Source organism: Hippopotamus amphibius, chromosome 3 (assembly GCF_030028045.1).
Source record: "Hippopotamus amphibius kiboko isolate mHipAmp2 chromosome 3, mHipAmp2.hap2, whole genome shotgun sequence".
In the NCBI taxonomy this organism is placed as follows: domain Eukaryota; kingdom Metazoa; phylum Chordata; class Mammalia; order Artiodactyla; family Hippopotamidae; genus Hippopotamus; species Hippopotamus amphibius.
This window is the reverse complement of record NC_080188.1, coordinates 66,888,300-66,915,060: the sequence shown is the minus strand read 5'-3', so window position 1 is coordinate 66,915,060 and position 26,761 is coordinate 66,888,300. Positions and strand designations below refer to the sequence as shown.

Sequence of the window (26,761 nt, the reverse complement as noted above, 5' to 3'; positions counted from 1 at the left end):
CTCAGCATAACTAAGAAGAATAGAAATCTCATTGGTAATTGGAGTAACACTTTTGAAAGCGTTGAATTGCTCTTTTATGTGAAGAACAGATGGTAAAAAAGAAAAAGGAATTTACTGGAGTCTTCTATTTGAACCTTATAATTTAATTTAATGTTCTGAATATGGTAATAATCGGCTCAATCAAAACCACTGTTAATACAAAAAATGAATGGCTTTGGTAAACTTAAATTAGAGCAATATTTTTGAAATTTAATATACACAAATAAGGGGATACTATCATTCCTCTTCTCTTTTCTATCCCTCACCTCCAGCAATTAAAGAGGAATTTGATATTAAGATAAGGTCACACAGTAATTACCTAGCGGCTTATTTTTGTCACCACGTATTCTACATTTCTTAGAATAGTACATATTACATATTCTCAGCAGTATGGTTAAATTGTCAGATTAACTGTATAGGAAATAATGTGACAGAACAAGGGAAAAAAATACTATCATCTCAGAAGCCATTTTTATTTTTCTAATATATGTGGAAAGCTGTGTGATTCAAGGGTCTCCTAAAGCCATTTTGGTCATATCATTCCCAAGCTCATCAGCATTTTATGCCTTACTATTGACTATTATGTAAGTGCGAAGGTTTTTAGCTTATGTATTATGGCCCAAATTCTAATTATAGTCATATAGTCTGTATTCTTCACCCCTCCCTTTACTCTATTCTTCTACTGTATCATCTAATAAAATTACACCATTCAATTCCCAAATCATGCCTTATGCTTTGCTGTGTAAAGGTTTTGTTTATGCTATTTCTTTCACCTAGGAATAGCTCATACCTGTTTAACAAAATCTTACTCATTTTCTAGACCTATCTCAAATGTCTGCTTTTGCGAAGCCTTTTCTGATTCTGCCAGCCAGATGAAATCTCTCACTCTTTTAGAGCCCCATAGAACTAATGATACAAATCTTATTTGTCCTTGCAATGTAGACATTTGTGCATTTGTCTTATTCCCCTTTACACTCAACTGGAATTTTCTTGAGCTAGAACTTGATTGTATTCCCTGTGCATCAAAATGCTAAAGGATTTGACGCCTTATTGAGCAGAAGGTGTAAGATATGAGAGTCTTCCTTAACTTCAGTTTCTACAAATTAGCCCTCTGGAATTTAAAATGAGAGATCAACTGTTAATAGATTATTCAAGCTCTGAGTAATTTGGAAACAAATGATCACTTTTGGTTTATTGTAGTCTTCCAGAATAATGATTTAAAATTTAGATTTCTTTGGGTGTGTAAATAAGAGGAAGTCAATGAAAATGAGAAAATGGTCAAGATGTAAACATTTTCCTAAAGCTTGGAACTGAGTGTGTATTTAATCTGATCCCATCTCTTTGTTTGCTCTGATAATATTTAAAAGCAACCACTCTGTACCAATGCATGATACTAGGTGCGGAGGATAATAAACCAACCTTTTGGGCAACATCCATCTAAAAAAAGACTCTTGTTTATAAAGCAACCAAAATGTAGTTCTTAGCTCTTGCTACTCTGGAAAGCATACTTTTAAAAGAACACAATACAACATTTTTTTTTTAAAATGGTGTCTTTTTCCTTACTATCTCTCTTTCAATCTGTTGACTTAAAAAAATGCACAATGTGAGAGTTGTAAGTTCATTTTACTTGGGGCAAAATGAGGACTGCAGCCCGGGAGACAGCATCCCAGATAGCTCTGAGAAACTGTTCCAAAGAGGTAGAGGGGAATATCAGTATATTTGTGATTTTGGTGAAAGGGGAAATCATGCAATCAAGCACATATTGTTTACAGAAAGTTTCTGCTAGTCTCGTGCAGGTTACTGCTAGTCACAAGGATCAGATATCACCATGAAGGATTTCAGTGTTTTTCTAGATATGAGGAGATACAAGAATTGGGCTCATAAAGTTGGCTCCTGAAAATATCTATCTAAAGACCTGTTCTGCCAGTTTTTCCAGAGCACAGAGGGCCTCATTTCAGCTCTCCACTCTGAACACCTTTCAGGGGGTGTTGGAAGCAGCAGCTGCAGCAGCACATGATTTAATCTTTGTAGAGGTAGATGGCAAATGCCGATGGTGAGGGCCAATTATGGTTGACAAATCCATGCCTGAAACAAAAGCTACTTTAAAATGACTTGGCTTTGTGAGGGCTCTGTTTCTAGATGCTTGTGATAAATTTTTTCAGCACTGTCTGGTTTCTTTAGTACTTTTCTTGTGATCTTTTACTTAAATTCCTTGTCTGCTATGCTTCTTATAAGGGTTTAAGATGTTGGAGGCATCCTGGTTTTGAGTCTTCCATCTGTGGGCTACTTCTAGTCCACCTCATCCACCTTGTTCAGTGTTTCAAACCCCTGGTTATATAGGAGGGGAAAGAACTCTTCCCCAAAAAGCCAGTCTGTAGAGGCGTGACATTCTCACATAGAAAGTATCTGTTTCTAATTCAGTAATGAATTCAATCAGTAATTGAATTAATAATTTAAATAATTCACGTCTATTTCAATAATGATTGATAAATTTAATCTAATTCTGAAGTTCTAACTAGATCACCCATTCAGGTAGCTTTGTCAAAATAAAAGGAACTATGGTGACACAAGTTATATTCAATTCTCCAATTTTGAGAGATAGCAAAAGTCATATATTCTTCCCCATAGTCTACCAGTGTCCATCAGAGCTTCCGCTGAGTCTTGATAACAGGTGCTTTCTTTCCATAAATTAGCTAAGGTCACAAGTGCTAGAAATGAGATGAGGATTTTAGAATCTAAAATTATGCACTATTTTCTCTTTTTTCATTACTCCCCAAGTTCTTTCTCTGTCTCTCTCTCTCTTTCACTGCTGCACACGCATGTGCACGTGCGCGCACACACACACATTTCTTGATAAAAAGTTCTCAAGAAGATATTTTAGGGATGAAGTATGTTTTCTTTGCTTACTTGTATTTTTGAATGATATTTTCTGAAGTCTAACACTGCTGAGCCTTTCCAGAGGGTCTGCTAAGCAGTTTGTTCAATTTGGTCAAACTGTTTGCATGATTTCAACTGAGCTTTTACTTCATCAACTTTTTTTCTCAGCTCTGGGCAACTGCTTTAACAGGTGTGCTCAGATTTTAAAGTGACTCTGCTTCCTAGGTGAGTTAAGCCTTTCACCAAGATTAGGTTCAGAAATTTGCTCTGTATCATGAATAAATTATTCTGGCCATATAGGAGAGGAAGTGAATACATTGTCAGCACAGTAACAACTTAGAAAATACTTCTACATATAAATTTCTTTAACCTATAATCAAACAATTTCCACCTAGTTAGGTGACTTTTTTTTGCCTCCTATGAAATTTTAAAAATACTAATAAAAGTAAAAATGTCATCAATGGACTGGAAGGCTTTTTTAAATCAATATTTATATATAAATAAATAAACTTCTTGACCTTAAAGTATTTCATTTCTCTGATTACCCATTTTTGCTTTTACTGTGCTGTGTAATAATTCTATTGAACAAGTTTCAGACAAACTATAGCCACTATGCTTCTAAGATTTTTTTCTTTTAATTAGAGGATAGAGAGGTTGAAGAGAATATAAATGAATGAGTTTCTTGCAGCTGTGGCCAATTATAGAAAATGCCATTTACTGTTGATGTAATTCTTTGGTTCATACTTTATGGTTATCTCAAGATCCTACATGCTGAAACTGGCAAAGCTATTGTCTATTAGATAATAACATGCATTGCTAAAGATGACTGATAATGCAAACTGAGGAGGACAGTTCCATAACATCCAAAACCAAAGATGATGTAAATGGTTTTTTAATGTGAACTATTTAACTATAATTTACTTTAAATTTTTTAATATCAGTGGAAAAATGTCTTTATTGTAATTTTGTCTCTGCTATCATTTGTGCTTTTTAACCAGCACCATAGCTAAGATTTAAATTACAATTTCAGAATTAGTACATTGAAAATGACACTAGAAATTGGGGAACTAAGTTGGCTATCCTGGAGGTTAAAACTTGCCAAAATATGTTCCATAAACGTTAGCTCTATGAGAAGATTGTGGGACAAAAGGGGAGTCCGTGATGAAATGTGATGGGAAATGCACGCATTATATTGATTCTTTGTTATGTGTAAATTAAAATATCACAGACTCTGCCATGACTTGCAGTAAGGAAACCTGTTTTAACCTTGTTTAATTCAACTTTTCACCAAATGTATTTGACCAGAGAAAACTTTATATGTGTGACATCAACTAACAGTCTGTGAATTTTGAATTCTGCAGGAAAAAAATGTTGGGGGCGAAGGGATATTGCTTGAATGCTTTAGAAAAGTAAGTTTCAGTTTTTTGCGCTTCTGATAAAAGACAAAATAGACATTGTCATCTTTGCCTGACTCTGGACTATTCACTTCGCAGACGTATCACCTTTTCACCAAAACACACCAAAACCCATGCTGGAAAATTTTTTATAGAGAATCACAGTCATATAAAAGACATTTTATTTAAATTTCTAAATAATTTAAGAAACATGAATATTTATAAGGGTAGGTATAAAGCTAATTTGGAACCATGAAATGGACACACCATTAATATACAAATATATATACACACACAGTATATGCCTAATAGGTTTATTTACACAATTTTACTTTTTTAATGATATTTTACTGTGGAAACCAAGCTGTAGATCATGTTTACCTATTTCTTCTGGTGATTTGTCAATTTCAAATATATTTAAAGACTGAGATATTTCAGCTTGAAGCATAATTTCCTTCTTTTCAAAATTCTGTTTCTATCTCTGCAGAACATATAGTTTTAGATATGGAAGCCACAGGGGTGTGTGTGTGTAATACATGTACATTATGACAAACCAAATTGTGTAGAAGAGCCTAGTGAAAATCAATAGACTTTTGCCTCCTCATTCTTTCATGTTACCAGGGGCAAACTTTTAAAAATTACTCAGTGTTGAAGCAAGTAGAATGTAAGGATGGCTTCTCTCTGTGGTTCCAATGCTGTGATTTTTAGGCTTCTCAAAGTAGAATATTCTTGTTATAAAAATCACATGGATTTCTCTTCTACATTCCATTAATTGCCTAAATTGTGCTACATTTTGATTAACTTTACACTTAGACCATAACTTTCTTTATAGTTATCTGTAACTTTAAGTTATCTTTTAAAAAATTTGTGGTAGGGCTTCCCAGGTGGTGAAGTGGTTAAGAGTCCACCTGCCGATACGGAGGACAAGGGTTCGATCCCTGCTCCAGGAATATCCCACATGCCATGGAGCAACTAAGCCCGTGCACCAAAAAAAACCAAAAAAAACAAAACAAAAAATTTGTGGTAAAATACATATAACAAAAAATTTACCCTTTTAACCATTTTAAGTGCACAGTTCAGTGGTATTATGTACATTTACATTGTGCTGCCATCACTACCATCCATCCGTAGAACTCTTTTCATCTTGCAAAACTTGAAACTGTCATTAAATACTATCTCCCCTAGCCCCTGTCAACCACCATTCTGCTTTCTGTCTCTATTAATTTGTTTACTTTATGTACCTTATATAAGAGAAATTGTACAAATTATCTTTTTTCTTGAGTTGGTTATCATTGCATCCAAAGTGTCCATCACACTTTTTTTTTTTTTTTTAACCTGGAGACCTCTTTCTAGGAGCTCTGTTAATCTCTCTCTCTCTCTCTCTTTTTTTTTTTTTTTTTGCATTAGTTTTTCTCTAGGATTTATGCATATTAGCCCTGGGCTATCATTTAATGGAAGTGGTGGCAGGGCTTTATATTTCAAAGTGTCTTTATTTTTCTCTTACATTGTCTTTTTTTTGCTCCGTTGTCTTCTTATATCCAGTTATACTGATGCAAATACAATCAGATGGCATTTTGAATGCTTTTTCCTTTGTCTTCCTTTCTGCAGAAACGTTTAGGATTTTCTTTTTATCTTCAATATTCTACAGTTTCACAATAATGTATCCATGATTGAGTGTATTTATCAATTTGTACTCAGGCCCTTTATTTTTTTTAGAGTCCTTTTACATTTGAAGAATTCTATCCTTTCCTAGAAATTTAGAATTTATTCCATAATTTCCTCACAGTATGTTTACAATTTTCTCCTTTTGGAAACTCTGGATTTTGAACCTACAGGATGGTTTTTAAAAAAATATGTCTTTACCTTTCTATCATATTCGCTTTCTCTTTTTTGTCCTTTTGCTCTATATTCTGCAAGGATTTTTTTTTTCTTTATTTTTGTCTCATTGAATTTTCTATACCAACAGTTCTGTGCTCTTAGAATATATTCTTATTCTCTGATTGTACTTGTTTTATAGATACAATTTTATTGTAAATGTATTTTAGCATATTATTTAACTTTTTAAATTTCTATTTTTTCCTAAACAATCTTGATTTAGCATATTATTGTAAATGTATTTTAGCATGTTATTTATTTAACTTTTTAAAGTTCTGTTTTTTATTGTAAATGTATTTTAGAAGATTATTTAACTTTTTTTTTTTTTTGCTATCCAACATGGTGGCCACTGGCCACGTGTGGCTAATTATTTATTTATTTATTATTTTTTGGGGGGGGTACACCAAGTTCAATCAAAAATATGGAACGCTTCACGAATTTGCATGTCATCCTTATGCAGAGGCCATGCTAATCTTCTCTGTATCGTTCCAATTTTAGTATATGTGCTGCCGAAGCGAGCACTGTTTAACTTTTTAAAGCTCTGTTTTTTCCTAACCAATATCATTTTCCTCTAGGGTCAGTTTTTTATTTATTTTGGTCTTTGTCTTTCATGTTGCTAGCTCTTCACATATGCCAAGTGATCTTTGGTGTCTGTTCATATACTTAAAAAAAAGTTATCTTTCTATTTGGGTCCTCTTTGGGTACACCAATACAAGAAGTACTATTCTCTTCTTCTCTCTTTACAACAGTTCTGACTCACAACTCTGTTTGCTTGGCAGAGACAGGGGAGATGTTGAGTAGTGAGCTTTGCATTAGGATGAATAAGTAGACCAGTCAACTTCCTTCCTACTCTACTACCTCATCCCACTTCCATGTACTCTTTTCTCTGAAATGCCAGAATGAAGGATTGTAGAAGGTGATGGACAGAAGACCATTGCATCTTAAACTGCATAGTCATCTAAGAGCAAAGATAACAGAGGAACAGAGATAAGAGGAGCTTTGGTAGAGGTGCATTTTAAGGTGTTTTCATTTTTCTGTATTATTCTATTTAAAAAGTAATTTAAAAAAGAGCTGCAGAAACAATATCTTAATTAAATTTACCTATTCATGTTTAAAAAAAAAACTCTGAAAACTGTCAATACAAGTAAGTTCCTTAACTTGATAAAGGTTATAAACCTAAAACTTACACTAAATATTATTCTTAAAGGCAGGAAGACAGGGCTATCCACTATATTTACCATACCTTCTTAACAAAGTAAGTGGTTCACACAATTACCTAGGGGTAGAATACCTAAGAATGAAGAAGAAATAGAAGGATTGAAAGAAAAGAGATAAAACTATCTTTAGTTTCAGATTATAGCATCATTGCAAGATAATTTCTAAAAATCCAGAAACTACTAGAACTAATAAAATTAAGCACACTTGCTAAATATAAGAATGATATAACAATGAGTAACATTTCTCTATACCAGCAGATCATGTATGAAAAGGTAAATATAACTCCCCAAAGGAATAAAGTTTCTAGGAGTTAACTAAGAAGGCCAAAGTTTTCCATAAATAGAATTTTAAAATTCTAATAACGGACAGAGGTAATGGTCTGAATAAATGAAGAGCTAATTCTAGGCTCTTGAATGGGATGATTTTATATAATAGAGATATTAATTTTCCCTGTTTTAATCTGTAAATGTAACCCCACTTTAATTTGTAAATGTAAAGTCCAGTTGGCCTTTTTGAAGAAATTGATAAACACACTAAAATGTCTGTAAAAAATAAAGGTACATGAATAATTTTAAAAAAGAAGAGTAAAGGGAGACGTTCCCATATCATTTATTAAGATGTATTGCAGAACTATATTAATAAAAACATTGTGGCTTTGGCAAAAAATAAGATAAATGTATAAAGGAACAAAGAAAAAAGCTCAGAGATAGATCTATGCATGTATGAAGACAATTTATTATAAAGTTGGCACCACAAATCAATGGATAAAGGAAAAATTAATAGGACCCACTAGGAAAACGGACATACTGACTAAAGAAAAGTAAGATTAGATCCTTACAAAATACCACATACAGTGATGGAATCCAGATGAATTAAAGACTTAAGAAGGTAAAACTACAAAGTTAGGATAAGAAAATACTGGGAATATTATTGCAACCTAAAAAGTGGAGAAAAGACTTCTTAATAAAAATTTCAAAAGTAAAAACTTTAAGGCAAAAATGGTATGAGCTGGAATATATCAAAAACAAAGTATTTCAGTTCAACATTGGGCACCCTAGGCAAAGTTAAGTAGATGACAGAAGGAAGAATGTATCTGCAATATTTAAAACTGACAAGAGACTCAAATATGGACTAAACAAGAAATTTATTAGCTCAAGAAGAACAAAACAAGAGACCCAAAGAGAAATCGGCAAGGTATATGAAATTATTTTATAGTCTGTATTGATTACGGTTTATTTTAGTCTTCTCCATAGAAGTTCAGCTTTTTCAGAAAGACTCATGTTCCTTCTTCTTAATGCTCATTTATTTTTATGTTGCTACTATTAGAGTATAAAAATGAATGTTAATGTTTTTAAACCTCAGGGAATAACAATTATTACAACAGCAAAAATAAACTCCCCTGAAAATTCTGGCAATTATGTGACAAACACATAGGACCCTGACTTCAATGATAAGGTTCTTTAAAAGATTCATCGGAGTTACAATTATCAAGTCATTTCTAAGGAGAGGATAAATGCCTTTTACAAAACAAACTGACATGAGAAATAATGTGGTATTGGGTTTCATCTAAGTGTAGAACTCACCATTTACCCTCGAGGCTTAAACAAATATTACATGAGTGAGGGCTCTTGTAAAATGTTATGTTTTGAAATAGATTTCATTAATGGTTTCTAGTGATAATTCATTTCTCTCTTTATGCACAAGTCTCTTCTCATACTAATAATGGATAGCTTATTTGCATATAAATAGATTTCAGTATTTGCTGAAGCAGAGACAAAACATGTTTCTCTCTCTTACCCCCTCTGAACATTGTTAAGCCAAAAAAATAAATAAATAAATAAAGAGGGGAAGGCAATATTGCAATAATTAGCAATTAGTATTTCTAGTAATTTTCTTGGTCAGAAATTTTTGCAGGCAGCTTTCTTTGGTGTTTTTATTGGTTTACTTCATGTCAAAGGTTTTGACTTCTATTAAAAATCATTTTTTATAAAAGAATCTGCATAGTTTTCTGAGGGTTTTTTCTGATATACTTATGCTTCAAACAAAAACAGCAAAGCAGCTTGGTATTGGTTATTGAAATATTTACTATGACCATCTGGGTGTCTTCTAATTAGTTTTTACTGTTTTCACTGAGTAGTTAGCGTGTTCTGTTTTAGAGAAGGTAAATGTCATTTTTGTGACTAGATTGATTAATTAAATCATTTATTTTTGAGATATAGCAAGTCACATGCTTATGATAGATTTTGTTCCTTTTAGTTAAAATGTGCAAATGTGAATCTTTCAATTATTGTATGGTTAAAAGTATCGAATTTTAAAAAGTGTTATTATTAGAACAGATGTCCTTCCTAAATATGTCTGCCTTCCTAAAATATGTCTTATAATAAGGTCTGAGCCTACTTCATTTCAACTAACAATGGTCAATAGTGGAGAAAGAACGATTATTTTTTTAAAGATACCCATTTGATATTTGCTTTCAGTGTTTGAAATAGGATATGTTCCCATATCATCTTTGTTTAAGCGAATAGGAGGTATTATCTTGTGGCACACTTAGTATTTATTTTAAAGTAATTTCTTCAGGAAATTAAGATAACAGCTGCTTTCTGGTAGGTACAATGTCTATTAATGTATGTCTTTCTGACCAGCAGATTCACTCAGCAGAAAGTGAATAATGACTTCAACTTTCAAAAAAGACAGGAAACATGACCATTCTATTTGAGCAGTTCTATTTTGCTTGATTTCTGTCGCTTGCATAAATACTGTCTTCATCTCTTGTATACTCTTTCCCAGGTGAGTGAGGTGATTCCTGGGAGTCCAAAGCGCTTTCCAAACATGGAGTCAAAAATATCCTGAAAGAGTGATAAAAACACTGTATTTAAATCTATATATTTTAAAATATTGTATGGGTCTTTTCTACCAGTTAAAAAAAAGTGAGAGAAAATTGTCCTTCAGAGAACATGACACATTGCATTCTGCCACAGAGAGGCAGCCTTCACCAAAAGATGGGACTTAGGGTTGTTTGGTTTTTGGAAAATAACATTTAACTCTAGATTAAAAAAAAAATGTTTACAACAGGTTTAGAAAGTAGCACTGTGTGGCAGCGTTGACAACTGGGAGTGTGACCGTATGGAGATTGGAAGACAACTTGGTTTTCAGAATTGTGACATTTTTGTTTTCCTGAAATGTGTATGCACTTATTATAAATTGAAAAGTATAGCTACAAAACCAAAATTATATCCACTTTGGTATCCTAATGCATTAATAATCCAGGAACAAAGTTCTTGAATTTATTATATAGACCTTAATTTATTTCGTCTCTTAGACCCAGTTCACCTGTTAGGGAAATGTAATGTTCATATAAAAACATAATATTCTCATTTAATTAACATGACTTTTTTTTGTGGCAAATTTGATGTTTTTGGAAGGTGCTAGAGACAGCAAAAGAAGATTAAGAAAGCTGTGTGAAATATTGAAAAGAGTTGTTAAAAACATAGAGCAAGTCACAGCTCAGCTATTAACTCAATTTCTTATAAAATTTAAATAATTTTATTTTCCTTTATTTCCTCTCAGGGATGTTCTAAGGATTAAAAATGATTGAATGATTTGGTTCTTACTCATTTTGTGACTTTGTAGAAGTTGCTTAACTTCTGCACCATTTTTTCCCCTTTTATAAAGAAAGAAACTAAAACTAAGATTTACAGAATTTATGAAGCTTAGATGGCTAGTATATAGAAAGGTTGAATTTTTTAGGTTTAAGATTTGTTGTGGAAAATAATAGACTAAAATAAAACAGAGGTGAAAATATATTTCAAAGAATTGTATCTTCCATGATCATGAAATAAGTTTTGCACATTTGGCCCCAAATTGAAATAATGTCACATGCCTACAACAGAATTCATAACGTGTTGAAGGATATGCACTGAAAAGTACATTTCTTTACTTTAATGATACCAGGCTCCTATAAATCTCTATCCTCTCATGCAGCAATTGTTCTAAACTTGTTCACAAACATTTATGTGGTATATCATCTAAATACCATTTTCACATTATAAGTAGATATGTGAATTCAAGGTATCCATTTTTCCATACACAGTTACCAAGAAAGAAAGTAAAATGAAAAAAGAATGGTTAAAATGCTTGAAAGTCATGGGAGTACACTCTAGTGGACTCATAAATTGACTCTTCCTTCCTTGGTTTGGCTCAGTTCAGCTCAACAAGCATTAATTGTGGCTCTACCATAGGGAGGCAAGGGACATAAGAGATTCAGACATATTCTAGAGGAAATGATAGTCTTTATCCATAATTTCTGAAGCTTTATTCTTTAATCACTAGTTCTTGAGATTTAGGGAAAAGTAATTCAGTGTTTAAATATATTTGAGAACAGCTACATGTTAAGTTGTAGTTTAGAGGTCTAAATGATGGATTTTGTTAAAATTATGTTTTGTTCATTTCCCTTTCAGAGACTATGATTTATTATTTTGTCATGAATGCAAGGAATCTGCATTCTAACACTAATCTGGGTGATTCTGATGCCTATGGTCCATGAACTGAACTTTGAGAAAGATAATTTAAAACGTGTGGTGCTGATTATGCGCCTCTTTGTTTTTTAGTTTTGATATTTCAAGCCATAGAACAAATTCAGCCAGAGGCCAGTGGAGAAACATATCCAAAGCTATGGAAAGGCTGTGAATAGGCCTTGTGGGTCACAGGTACTGAAGACAGATAAGGGAACGCTTAACTATTTGGAAATAAACATTATTAATATAAACAAATCTCACTGTTATTTGTCTTGGTTAAATTAATTAGTGGTAGTTGATGAGAAGGCTTTCAAGGGAAGAATCCTGCTATTATTTCGTGAAAGTATGGGAACAGGGTTGGAAAATATTTACATTGTATGATCACAAGAACAGAATGAACAGAGAACACTGTTAAGGTGAAGAAAAAAATCTTATTGATTTTTGAGCAAGAAGCTTCCTGAGATATTCAATGGTTAACCTAATAGTTTTGTTTGATCTCTAAGGAATATAAACAAAACATTTATGCATAAAAGCATGAAAACCCCAATCTATCATTCATTTAACCTATAAAATTTTTGTTTTAAGATGCAGAATCTATTCAATTAAGTTGCAAATAAAAATGTTAACCATTTTTAATTGACTTGTCATTAATTATGTAGGCCCTTCTTTCAGAAAACTCTAAACTCAGTCTAGCTTTATTGTAGTATTGGGTTGGCCAAAAATTTCATTTGGGTTTTTCCATAATCCACATGAAATTTTTGGCCAACTCAATAATTTGTAGCAGACATATTCAAAGAAAAATTCAAATCCAGATGCACTTAGGGGCTTAACAATTTTTAGAAAGTTAAGAAAATGGCAATTAAAATGGTAAAAATTAGCCATTTAAAAAGTTTTGCTTTAAATCATAACTCATTTACTATTGCTTTCCTAAATAATTTAGTTTGACTAATACTAATCAAATGTTTTAATTATTTTACAATAAAGTTGCTATTTATATTTAAAGAATTCTACATAACTTGATCTATGACATGGCATATTTTACAAACACGTATAGATAGCATTATCCTGATTTTCACCTACAGTATTCACAGAGATAAGTGCCTGTTTTAAGAGGGAGGATCTTACTATTTCAGCCCTGACTGTCGACATCATGATGATGATCTAAGAGGCCTTAGAATATATGCTGAGCCTTTTCAACTATTTGCTTAGTAATGTTCTTAGCATTCTGAATCCAAACCTTTAAAATGAACAGTGGAATATAAAGCCCAAATTTAGTTATGAAAGGAAAATTTGCTACTAATATGTCAGCTCAGTTCTGAGGTATATTATTTACCTTGAAGATAATGTCACATTTTATTGATTACTCGATAATTTTGTTCATTCATCAATAAAAACCATTCATGTGTTACATATTTGTATTCTGCCTACTCAGAATGGTGTTAGGTGAAAGGTGATTATCCTTCCTTCCAGTTGGTTCCTATAATTCATATAGAAAGTATGTTATACCTACATTTGCAAGACTGGTGAAAGTCATTCAGATTTGTACAATGTACTTATTTTATCAGAGGGCAAAATTATCAGCACTTCAGAGACTTCATCTGATAGGGTTTTGGATACACATTTTGATAAGTATGTACTTGGAGATACACAGATAAATAGAACATTGCTGTTTGAAGATATATTTCAGTCAAGCCAAATCTATGTGATTTTGTGTTTATATGTCATAAGAGTGCAGCCCTACTACTTAATCAATGCTAGGAACACACATTTTAACAGGTGGATAATTTAGGTATACTCCAATAGATGCAGTTCTCAGTCTACTTAGCTTGAAGTGCATTGTAATAGTCCATTCCTTAGGGACTGTGTTGGCAGTAATTGCTAGATACTCTGTAGTAACTTTAAGGTATCATCCTTAAGTATTTAAGATTTTATTTCTTAAAATATATAATACCCATTTTGTTTTTAAAAAGAGAAGTCAACAATACGATAAAACATACATGGAAATTTTGGTTAAAAGTTTTGTTGGGACTCTCGTTTTTTTTTCTCATCACCTGTAAACGAATTTAATAGACTGTGCAGTTCTGTGGTCATGATCTCAAGTACCATTTAATCAAATTGAGTATTAGAAGCAAGAGAGGAGTATTACACCTAAATGTGGTTTTGACATTGATGATAATACTTCCTTGTATACTAATCTTTTGTCTTTGCTATTTCATTTGTAGAGTGAAGAATAAAGTCAGTGTGAGACAGTGTGTTTCATAAAAATCTAAACTCTCTAAATGACATCTTAAAACCATGAAGTCCATTTAAATGAAAAATTTTCTAGATGCTTTTTTAATTTCTAAAGATATGCTCACATATGGGATATTTACTTTCCAGTAGTTTTCTGTCACCTTCAGATGAAAAAAGGACTTAGTATTCATAAACAAAATTGACAACATGATTTATAAATTTTGGCTTATTATGAAGACAGCCATTTTGTAATATGAGGTTATGCAGCTTTATTCATAGAAGTAGTAGTTATTTCTGAGTCTGCTCTAATATACCGAAAATGATTTTTATTTTAAATTACTCATTGTTCTTGTTCTACCCCATTTTTGCCCTGTAGCATTGGTTGACATTTCAGAGAGAGTGAGTTGGCATAGGGCTGGAAAATATGTAGTTATAAGAATCACCTGCTCTTGAATTTCCCATTATATAGTAGTCATGATTCAGGCAGACTTTTCATAGGTGTTTGATTTGGAATGAGAAGTTTTCTTCTTCCATGACCTGTGATTAAAATGTGGCATTTTGGTAAATAAATAGAAGATAGTTTCTGCATAATCTAGCTGTGAATCAGAGTTGGTGAAGCAATGTAAATCTTTGACCTATATCATATAAGCAGTAGCATATGTAATTGGAGATATATTTTAAGATTAAGTGCAGTTATGCTTTTTTCTAATGCTCTGTAGCTTAAAGCAGACTAAGTGCTAAAATGCAGCAAGATGCATATTAAGAAAAGTTTTGCTTCACTTAATATTCCTCAAAGGAATTTCAATAAAAGGAAATCTACAACTACATTTGAATATTTTCTTTTCTTTTGTGTTCAAATAATAGCCTTACCTATTGCATTAACCTTTATAAATCTTTATGGTTAAAGTTGCAATTTTCAATTAATTGACTGTGGAATTATGTAGCCATTTCTTGATGGTAGTTTGTGTTTTTTTTTTCTGGATGTTGCAGGAACTGGTATATATTCCCATGCATAGTATAGTTTGTGTATTTAAGACTCTCTATTAAGATACTGTGTTTGATGTTTATTCTTTGATTTAATCAGTCTACTTTTTGAAATCCATTGTAAGTAATTAAGAAGGTTGGCAAAAATTTAGCTGCAGAATCTTTAGTGAAGAATTTTTTTTATAAAGTCCAATACTAGAAGGATAGTAAATGGTGATATACACAGATATATATATCTGTATTCCATTAACTGCAGTTTTGAATAACTGTATTTATTGCCATCTAAAATGTATATGATTTTTTAGTGTAAAAGTTTACAAACATGTATTATATATCTGCATTTAAAATATGTACATTGTATATTTTAAAATTTTGACTGTGTGTGTATATCAAAATGTTTCCAGTGTTATCTCTGGGTGATGGTATTGTGGATTATTTTAAATATTTGTATTTGTTTTCCACAGCTTCATTTTCTAGAATGAACATGTATTCTGCGTTTATGAGTGTGCATTATTCATGTAATAAGAATCCAAGCAGAACTAAAATAAAAAAAAAGATACTGTTTGTATATTTGCATTATTTTTCTGCACTGTAAATATAAATTATTATTTCAAAGTCCTGCATGCTTTTTTTATAGTAAGATGGCATTTGCTACAACACTTCACTTGTCACTTGGTAGATCAAAACACATGAGCTTCTGTCTTAGTCAATGTGGGCTGCTGTAACAGAACTACAATAGACTGAATGGCTAGACAATTGAAATTTATTTCTTGTACTTCTGGGATCTGAGAAGTTCAAGATCAAGGTGCCGAAGGTGCTGGCCAACTCTCTTCCAAGTGAGGGCCCTCTTCATGGCTTACAGGTAGACATCTTGCTGTGTATTCACATGGGTGATGGGGAGAGGATAAGCTCCTCATGTCTCCTCTTATAAGGACACCAATCCCGTCATGAGGGCTTCACTCTTATGACCTAATTACCTCTCAAAGGCCCCATCTCCAAACAACACCACATCGGGGATTAGGGTTTCAACATATGAACTGTGGAGGGACACAGACATTCAGTCTATAGCAGCATCCCACAAAAGCTTTATAATTTTGGACATCTATCCTATTAATTGAATTGATATTAGAATGATTGATCCAGAGCCAAATGTTATAATTTATTTAAAATTTTGTAATGTCCTATGTAAATGAAACTAAAGCATTGAAAATGTTTCATATGAACCCATCAATTCTAAAGTATTTTAGATTTTAAAATGTCAACAAGAATCTCTTCTTCAAAGTAAGTGGTCTTGAATTGCCTGTCTACTAGGGAGATATAGACATTAATTTTGTATCCTATTAATATCTTTATATCTACTCTGCTATTTCACTGTTTATGTTCATTGTCAATATTCTTTGTTCCACGTTTTTATTTCCTCTCCCCACAGTGCCTTTTTAATGCCTTCTAATTTATTTTCATTCATCACTGCTCTTCTAAAGTTACATCCCTTATACTCTACAGTGACCTCATTATAAGTCTCCTCTTGCTATATTCAATATAGTAGACCTCTAACACTCTTCACATACAAGGCATGGCATGTGATAGACACTCAAAATAAGTATTGGTTAACATGCAAATGGAGAAAAAAATAACCTCTCCCTATTTACTATCTATAATGTTGTAGTAGCTAGATTTATTAACCAGACTGTTTCCTTCTTTAACTCTTCTCCTCCCTATCTACGTGGAGTCCCCCAAGTTCCAGTCCTTAGTTAGTTTTCTCTTTCATGATCTTTCACTTAGAGAAACCTCAACTATTGCCTCTGCATGAATAACCCCATTCTTTTTCTCCAGGCCAGTTTTCTTATGAGCTTCAGTTACATATCTACAGTTGTCCTCTAGAGATTTCTATTTGGATATCCTGCATCTTTTCAGACATAAGTGGTTCAAAATCAAGCACAAGATATTCCTCTCCTTCTTTCTGTGTTTCTTTATTTCCATCACAGTATTACCTTTTTCATAGCCACTATTCACTTTTATCTTCTACTGCCAGAGTTTATTTCTTAAACTATCTCTTTCTTCATGAATCTCCTTTAGTCTAAAACCTTCAAGAGTCAGACTATGGAAGTGGCTTTCAAAAGCCTTTTTTAAAAAAAAATTACTAAACAACTTTAGTTAAATAAAATTTTACATGGGACCTAAACAAATAAAACAATAAATCTGTGGTTGTTTTGGCTGAAAATATTTAAAGCCTGTTGTAATTGGGCTTTACCTACACATTGTCCCCTGGGCAGAGTGGGGGACATTCTAGAATACAATTTGAAACCTGTTGGTTCTAGTGCAATATCTTTATTTAGGATTTAGGCCCTGTTCCACTTAACCAATCTGTTTACCATATACAATTATTCCACGTAAATTCCATCTTTGTGCCTTGACTTCTGTCATGTTTAGTGCCCAGAATGCTGTTAAACTACCTTTCTGCTGCTTTAAATCTTATTCATATCTCCAATGCAGTTCAGTCATCACCTCTTCACTGAACATATAAATGAATATGTAGGAAATAAAAGAGTTGGGTATCTGTTTTCACTATGTAGATGTATTTTGAGGGGGTACCGTTTTCTTTTTTTGGAAATTACTTCTGTATTACACTTAATTATTACACACACAGAGGTCCTTGCAAGCATATCTTGGGGATATTGGGAGTTGGTTCCAGACCACCACAATAAAGAAAATATCCCAATAAAGGGAGTCACACAAATTTTTTGGTTTCCCAATGCATATAAAAGTTATGTTTTCACTGTACTGTAGTCTATTAAATGTGCAATAACATTATGTCTAAAAAATGCACATAATTTAAAAATACTTTATTACTAAAAAATGCTAAACATCTTCTGAGCCTTCGGCAAGTAATATTCTTTTTGCTGGTATAGTGTCTTGCCTTGATGTTGTCTGCTGACTGATCAGGGTGGTGGCTGCTGAAGGGTTAGGTGGCTGTTGCAATTTCTTCAAATAAGACAACAATGAAGTTTGCTGCATCAATTGACTCTTCCTTTCATGAATGATTTTTCTGTAGCACACATACTATTTGGTAGCATTTTACCCACAGTACAACTTCTTTCAAAATTGGAGTCATTCCTCTCAAACTTTGCTGCTGCTTTATCAACTAACTTTATGTAATATTCTAAATCCTTTGTTGTCAAAATGTCAACAATCTTCACAGCATCTTCACCAGGAGTAGATTCCACCTCAAGAAACCACTCTCTTTGCTCATCCATAAGAAGCAGCTCCTCACCCATTAAAGGTCTACCATGAGATTTCTTTCTTTTTTTTTTAGCTTTTTATTGGAATATAATTGCTTTACACTGTCATGCCAGTTTTGCTGTACAACAAAGTGATTCAGCTGTATTTATACATATATCCCCTCGCTCCCATGATTCCCTCCCACCCTCCCTCTCCCAGCCCTCCAAATCATCACCCATCATCGAGTTGATCTCCCTGTGTTATGCAGTAGCTTCCCACTAGCTGTCTGTTTTACATTTGGTAGTGTATATATGTCAGTGCTACTCTCTTACTTCATCCCAGCTTCCCCTTCACCCCCCGCCCTATGTCAGACTCCATTTCTAATTTTGGCCCTCTTACTATTTCCGCATCTGTGGTTTCTTCCTTTACTGAGTCTTGAATCTCTCAGTCATTCAGCTTCTTCCAAACTCCTGTTAATGTTGATATTTTCACCTCTTTCCAAATCACAAATATTCTTGATGGCATCTAGAAGGGTGAACCCTTTCCAGAAAGTTTTTAACTGACCTTGCACACATCCATCAGGGGAACCACTATCTATGGCAGTTAGATCCTTTTGAAATTATATATATATATATATATATTTATCCGTACCATGTGGCTTGCAGGATCTTAGTTCCCTGACCAGGGGTCCAACCTGGGCCCCTCCACAGTGGAAGCACGGAGTTCTAACCACTGGACTGCCTGGGAATTCCAAAAATATATTTCTTAAATAATAAGACTTGAAAGTCAAACTGAATCCTTGATCCATGAGCTGCAGAATGCATGTTGTGTTAGCAGACATAAAAATATCATTAATATCATTGTACACGTCCATCAGAGCTCTTGGGTGACCAGGTATATTGTCAATGCACAGTGATATTTTGAAAGGAATCTTTTTTCTGAGCAGTAGGTCTCAGCAGTGGGCTTACAATATACAGCCAACCATGTTGTTAACAGATGTGTCATCATCCAGGCTTTGTTATTCCATTTATAGAGCACAGACAGAATAGATATAGCATAATTCTTAAGGGCCCTAGGATTTTTGGAATGGTAAATGAGTATTGCGTTCAACTTAGTCACCAGGTATATTAGCCCCTACCAAGAGAGTCAGCCTGTCCCTGAAGCTTTCAAGCCAGGCATTGACTTCTCCTCTTTAGCTGTGAAAGTCCTTCTTCCAAAAGAGGGTTCTTTTACCTACAGTGAAAATCTGTTGTTTAGTGTAGTCACCTGCATTAATTATCTTAGCTAGATATTCTGGATCACTTGCTGCAGCTTCTATGTCAGCATTTGCTGCTTTTATGTTACAGAGATGGCCTCTTAAACCAACCTCTGCCAGCTTCAAACTTTTCATCTGCAGCTTCCTCACTTCTCTCAGCCTTCATAAAACTGAACAGAGTTAGGGTCTTGCTCTGGATTAGTCTTTGGCTTAAGGGAATGTTGTGGCTTGTTTGATCTCTAACCAGACCACTAAAACTTTCTCCATATCAGGATTAAAGCTGTTTTGCTTTCTTATTATTCATGTGTTCACTGGAATAGCACTTTTAATTTCCTTCAAGAACTTTTCCTTTGCATGTACAGCTTGGCTAACTAATATTTAGTGCAAGAGGCCTATCTTTTGGCCTATCTCAGCTTTTAACATGCCTTGCTCACTGAGTTTAATCATTTCTAGCTTTTGATTTAAAGTGAGAGACATGTAACTCATCCTTTCACTTGAACACTATGGTAGGCCAAGTAGTACCGGGTACTACTTGGCCTAATTTGAATATTGTTGTGTCTCAGGGAATAGAGAGACCCGAGGAGAGGGGGAGAGATGGGGGAACAATCAGAACACACACAACATTTATCAATTAACTTTACTACCTTATGTGGGCACAGTTTGTGGTGCCCCAAAATTACAATAGTAATATCAAAGATCACAGATTACATATTACCATAACACATATAATTTTAAGAATGAAAAAGTTTGAAATACTGTGAGAATTATGTGAACAAATGCTGTTGGAAAAATGGTGTGATAGGCTTGCTAGAAGTAAATTTGAAATTTGTAAAAAACACCATATCTGAAAAGCACAATAAAGTGAAGTGTGGTAAAATAAGATATGCCTGTATTTTATGCTTATCATATTTCAAGTTCCTGAACTGAATGATGTAAATATTCAAAAGGATGCATTCAAGATTGTTTGGTGCTAAATTTAAATAAAATCACAAATCTAAGAATAATATCCATGTGACCAAAATTAATAATTTAAAATATGCTTTATTATTTTTATATTTGTTTTCTCTTAGGGCCTGCAACTTACAATCCTGTTTTAAAGAAATCTTGTTCCATACCCTTATTTGTTAAAGCATCAAAGCGTTTTAAAGATTCCAAAGAGATTACTCCTGGTCCAGCAACATATGAGGTTTGTCAATGATATTTCTCTTTTTATAACATAAGAATGGAAAAATTTGCAGAAAGTACTGGAAATGCCTTCATTAAAGTCTTTTCCATATGTTCTGTCTTTTTACTAACTAAAATCTTTTGGCTAAGAAAGGCTTTTTTGAAGATATATTCTGACATTTCTTAAAGAATTATTTAAGAATTTAAGAATTTTTTAACAACTTATCTATAAATAGCCTCTACAGCATTAATATATACAATTTTTATATCTCTGCAACTTTAAATATTTACTTGTTTACATACACTAATTGAAATTGAAATTTCCAAATGTTTATTGAAATCAAGAATTTAATAGAGTGCTCAGAAGAAGAAAGCCCTATGGATGCAGTAAAACCAGGTATGATCTTTTATTTTCTTTTAATAAATGTAGATGGTTTAGATTCATAATACATAAACATCTCATTATACTGTGGGTTTTGTGATTGTGAGGAGGAGGTTTAAATAAACTGCAGAGTTTTAGAAACTGTGTTCGTTATAGACTTTAATTTCCCATTTGGTGTGAAAAGGTTTTCCCATTGGGTTATAGCAATTAATTTAAGAGTACAAAGCATAGTGAATGTTCTTATTTGGGTTAGTTAATGACAAATTTATTTTTATTGAATGCATGTTTTTCTACTTACTTAAAATGTTATAATCCAAATAATTTTTCAGCATTCTGTCAAAAGCACATTGGCAATATAATATCAGAAAAAGAAGAAAAAGAAAATCAAATGACTGATGAAAGCCGTGTTATTTTACTTGTTGGCTGTTGATTCCCCCAAAAGGTCACTGTTAATTTCTGCTGTTTAAACAAACCTAATTTTATAAGACACTTCAGAAAGGGAATATCTGCTAGACAGAGCCTTAGTTGTAGCTCAGAAGGTAACAGTCAAAGGAGGATAGATTGTACATACGTAAGGTTTTAGGACTTTGGTTGTGTAAGGCAAGTGTTCCAAACTGGGAACTGGAGGAGCTTTGGTGAAGCTTATGACATATTTACTCTTGATTGTTGGGTACAGTGAGGAAGGGTCTTTAAGCAACTGTTGATCAGTAAACTATTAGCCTTGATAAGTTAGGTACTATAGATGTTCACAGTTTGATCATATTAAATTACAGTAAATCTTTAGCTGATTGCATCCCGACTCCTTTTTAAAACTGGTTTTGATGGTGTCCACAAATGATAAATACCAGTAAATCTGATGTTATCCTTTTTCATTTTGTGATACATTTGCTGTAGAAGATGTACCTAGTATTTAAAGATTTTTTCCTTTCTCTTTCACTAAGATTTTATGATTTATATTTGTACTTCCTCAGTCATTTATTGTGGAAAATTGTTTTCCATGTCAGAAAAAAAATTTCTGGATTTAATAATGATGTTTAATTAAGATAATGCCTGAAATTTCAGACTAATATATCCATATGTAATACAGTATATATAATACTGCAGTGCAAGGTAACTTTTCTGTTGAGAACTAATTTTTTGTCTTTGCAACACCATGTTTCCTTTAATCAATGAAACCTTTTTTTAACAAATAATTTTCTTTCATAATTTTCCTTTATTTTTTTTCATAATTTTCCTTCTTTAAAGGAAACATTACTTTTAAGCTGATAGGCTGCTGAATTACTAGGTCCTTTTCTTATAACTTGCTCTTATTTTTTAATCTGATGCTTCTCTTTTCCATTATCATGTTTAATAAGTTTTAAGTTGGTGACTCTTAAGACCATGTTTGCCTTAAATATTTTACACCTTTTTAATAGAAAAGGATGATTCTAGAAATTTATAACACTGTTTTAAGGCTGCAATATGGGATTCTGTTTGAAAAGTGCTGAAATGTGTATAATGTCTGCCATCAATATGGTTGTAAGTTGTTTTACTGTCTCTTCCATTCTGGATCCCAAACTGTGAGATGTTCCTTTTCTTTATATCCTTCTCAACATTTGTTATCCTTGTCTTTTTGATGATAGCTGTTCTAACAGTTGTGAGGTGATATCTCATTGCAATTTTGATTTGCATTCCCCTGATGATTAATAATTTTGAGGATCTTTTCATGTACCTTTTGGCTGTTTGTATGTTTTCTTTGGAAAAATGTCTATTGAAGTTCTCTGCTCATTGTTTAATTGGATTATTATTGCTATTATTACAGTTGCATGAGTTCCTTTTATATTTTGATATGGTTTGCAAATATTTTCTTCCATTCTTTAGGTTGCTTTTTCATTTTGTTGATTGAGTCTTTTGCTTTGCAGAAGCTTTTTATTTTTTATTTTTAAATTAAAAATTTTTTTATTTTATATTGGAGTATAGTTGATTTACAATGTTATGTTGGTTTCAGGTATACAGCAAAGTAATTTAGTTATACATATACATATTATCTATTCTTTTTCACATTTTTTTTCCATATAGGTTATTACAGAATATTGAGTAGAGTTCCCCATTCTATATAGTAGGTCCTTGTTGATTATTTTATATATAGTAGTGTGTATATGTTGATCCCAAACTCCTAATTTACCCATCCCCCCCAACCTTTCCCCTTTGGTAAGCATAAGTTTCTTTTCGAAGACTGTGAGCCTGTTTTTGTTTTGTAAATAAATTTTATTGTATCTTTTTTTTTAGATTCCACATGTAAGTGATATCATATGATATTTGTCTTTCTCTAACTCACTTCACTTAGTATAATAATGTGTAGGTCTATCCATGTTGCTGCAAATGGCATTATTCCATTGTATATATGTACCACATCTTCTTTATCCATTCATCTGTCAATGGATGTTTAGGTTGCTTCCATGTCTTGGCTATTGGAAATAGTACTGCAATGAACATTGAGATGCATGTACCTTTTTGAATTATGGTTTTCTCCAGATATATGCCATGCAGTGGGATTGCTGAGTCATATAGTAGCTCTATTTTTAGTTTTTAAGGAACCTCCATACTGTTCTTCATAGTGTCTGTACCAATTTACATTCCCATCAACAGTGTAGGAGGGTTCCCTTTTTTTCCACACCCTCTCCAGCATTTATTATTATTTTTTGATGATAGCCATTCTGACTGGTGTGAGGTGGTACCTCATTGTAGTTTTGATTTGCATGTATCTAATAATTAGTGATGTTAAGCATCTTTTCATGTGTTTTTTGGCCATCTACATGTCTTCTTTGGAGAAATGTCTATTTAGACATTTTGGCCATTATTTTATTGCATTTTTTGTTTTTTGATATTGAGCTGCATGAGTTATTTGTGTATTTTGGAAATTAATCCCTTTTGGTCACATTGTTTGCAAGTTTTTTCTCCCATTCTTTGGGTTGTCTTTTCATTTTGTTTATGGTTTCCTTTGATGTGCAAAACCTTTTAGGTTTAATTAAGTCTCATTTGTTTATTTTTGTTTTTATTTTCATTAGCCTATGAGGTGGATGTAAAAGACATTGCTGTAATTTATGTCAATGAGTGTTCTGCCTATGTTTTCCTCTAAGAATTTTATAGTGTCTGGTCTGACAGTTAGGTCTTTAATTCATTTTGAGTTTATCTTTGTGTATGGTGTTAGAGAATGTTCTAATTTTATTCTTTTGCATGCGGCTGTCCAGTTTTGCTAGCACCACTGTTGTTTCTCCATTTTATATTCTTGCCCCCTTCATCATAGATTAATTGACCATAGGTGCATGGATTTATTTCTGGGCTCTCTATCCTGTTCTGTTGATCTATAAGTCTTTCTTTGGGCCTGTACCATACTGTTTTGATTACTGTAGCTTTATAGTACAGTCTGAAATCAGGGAGTCTGATTCCTTCAGCTCCATTTTTTGTTCTCACAAGATTGGTTTGAATATTTGGGGTCTTTTGTGTTTCCACACAAATTAAAAATTTTTTTTTCGTTCTAGATCTGCAAAAAATGCCACTTGTAATTTAATAAGAATTGAATTGAATCTGTAGATTACATTGGGTAGTATAGTTATTTTGACAGTATTGATTCTTCCAATCCAAGAACATGGAATATCTTTCTATCTGTTTCTGTCATCTTTTAATTCTTATATAAGTGTCTTATAGTTTTCTGAGTACAGGTCTTTTACCTCCTTAGTTAGGTTTACCTAGGTATTTTATTCTTTTTGTTGCAATGGTGAATAGGATTGTTTCCTTAATTTCTCTTTCTGATCGTTCATTGTTAGTGTATAGAAATGCAAGAGATTTCTGTGTGTTAATTTTGTATCCTGCAACTTTACCAAATTCATTGATTAGCTCAAGTAGTTTTCTGATGGCATCTTTAGGATTTTCTATGTATAGTATCATGTCATCTGCAAACAGTGACAGTTTTACTTCTTCTTTTCCAATTTGGATTCCTTTTATTTCTTTTTCTTCCCTGATTGCTGTGGCCAGGATTTCCAAAACTATGTTGAATAGTAGTGGCAAGAGTGGACATCCTTGTCTTGTTCCTGATCCTAGAGGGGATGCTTGCAGTTTTTCACCATTGAGAATGATGTTTGCTGTGGGTTTGTCATGTATGGCCTTTATTATGTTGAGGTAGGTTCCCTCTATGCCCACCTTCTGGAGAGTTTTTATCATAAATGGGTGTTGAATTTTGTCAACAGCTTTTTCTGCATCTATTGAGATGATCATGTGGTTTTTATCCTTCAATTTATTAATATGGTGTATCACATTGATTGACTTGCATATATTGAAGAATCCTTGGATTCCAGGGATAAACCCCACTTGATCATGGTGTATGATCCTTTGAATGCGTTGCTGGATTCTGTTGGCTAGTATTTTGTTGAGGATTTTTGCATCTAAATTTATCAGTGATATTGGTCTGTAATTTTCTTTTTTTGTAGTTTCTTTGTCTGGTTTTGATATCAGAGTGATGGTGGCCTCATAAAATGAGTTTGGGAGTGTTCCTTCCTCTGCAATGTTTTGGAAGAGTTTGAGAAGGATGGGTGTTAGCTCTTCTCTAAATGTTTGATAAAATTCACCTGTGGTTCCATCTGGTCCTGGACTTTTATTTTTTGGAAGATTTTTAATCACAGTTTCAATTTCATTCCTTGTGATTGGTCTGTTCATATTTTCTATTTCTTCCTGATTCAGTCTTGGAAGGTTATACCTTTCTAAGAATCTGTCCATTTCATCCAGGTTGTCCATTTTATTGGCATAGAGTTGCTTGTAGTAGTCTCTTAAGGTGCTTTTTATTTCTGCGGTGTCCGTTGTAACTTCTGTTTCATTTCTAATTTTATTGATTTGAGTCCTCTCCCTCTTTTTCTTGATGAATCTTGCTAGAGGTTTATCAATTTTATTTATCTTCTCAAAGAACCAGCTTTTAGTTTTATTGATTTTTGCTATTTTTTCTTTGTCTCTATTTCATTTATTTCTGCTCTGATCTTTATGATTTCTCTCCGTCTACTCACTTTGGGTTTTGTTTGCTCTTCTTTCTCTAGTTTCTTTAGGTGTAAGGTTAGAATGTTTATTTGGGATGTTTCTTGTTTCTTGAGGTAGGATTGTATTGCTATAAACTTCCATCTTAGAACTGCCTTTGGTGCATCCCATAGGTTTTGGATCGTTGTGTTTTCATTGTCATTTGTCTCTAGGTATTTTTTGATTTCCTCTTTGATTTCTCCAGTGATCTGTTGGTTATTTAGTAGCGTATTGTTTAGCCTCCATGTGTTTGTGTTTTGTACAGTTTTTTTCCTGTAATTGATTTCTAATCTCATAGCATTGTGGTCAGAAAAGATGCTTGATACAATTTCAATTTTCTTAAATTTACCAAGGCTTGATATATGACCCAAAATGTGATCTATCCTGGAGAATGTTCCATGGGCACTTGAGAAGAATGTGTAATCTGCTGTTTTTGGATGTATAGATATCTGTTAAATCCAGCTGATTTATTGTCTTATTTAAAGCTTGTGTTTCCTTATTAATTTTCTGTGTGGATAATCTGTCCATGGGTGTAAGTGGGGTGTTAAAATCCCCCACTATGACTGTG

General features: G+C 33.0%; 1 protein-coding gene and 1 non-coding gene across 2 annotated transcripts in view; one reads left to right on the top strand and one right to left on the bottom strand.

Moving 5' to 3' along the window:
- STPG2 (sperm tail PG-rich repeat containing 2) overlaps window positions 1-26,761 on the top strand; it is a 646,188-nt gene that overhangs the window by 348,511 nt on the left and 270,916 nt on the right. Inside the window, exon 11 of the mRNA XM_057728986.1 lies at window positions 20,678-20,793. Coding sequence (XP_057584969.1) covers window positions 20,678-20,793 — 116 coding nt within the window. The remainder of the gene's footprint in view (window positions 1-20,677; window positions 20,794-26,761) is intronic.
- Window positions 6,601-6,707, bottom strand: LOC130850535 (U6 spliceosomal RNA). The gene has a single exon (XR_009052908.1). It is a non-coding gene; the product is annotated as a U6 spliceosomal RNA (small nuclear RNA).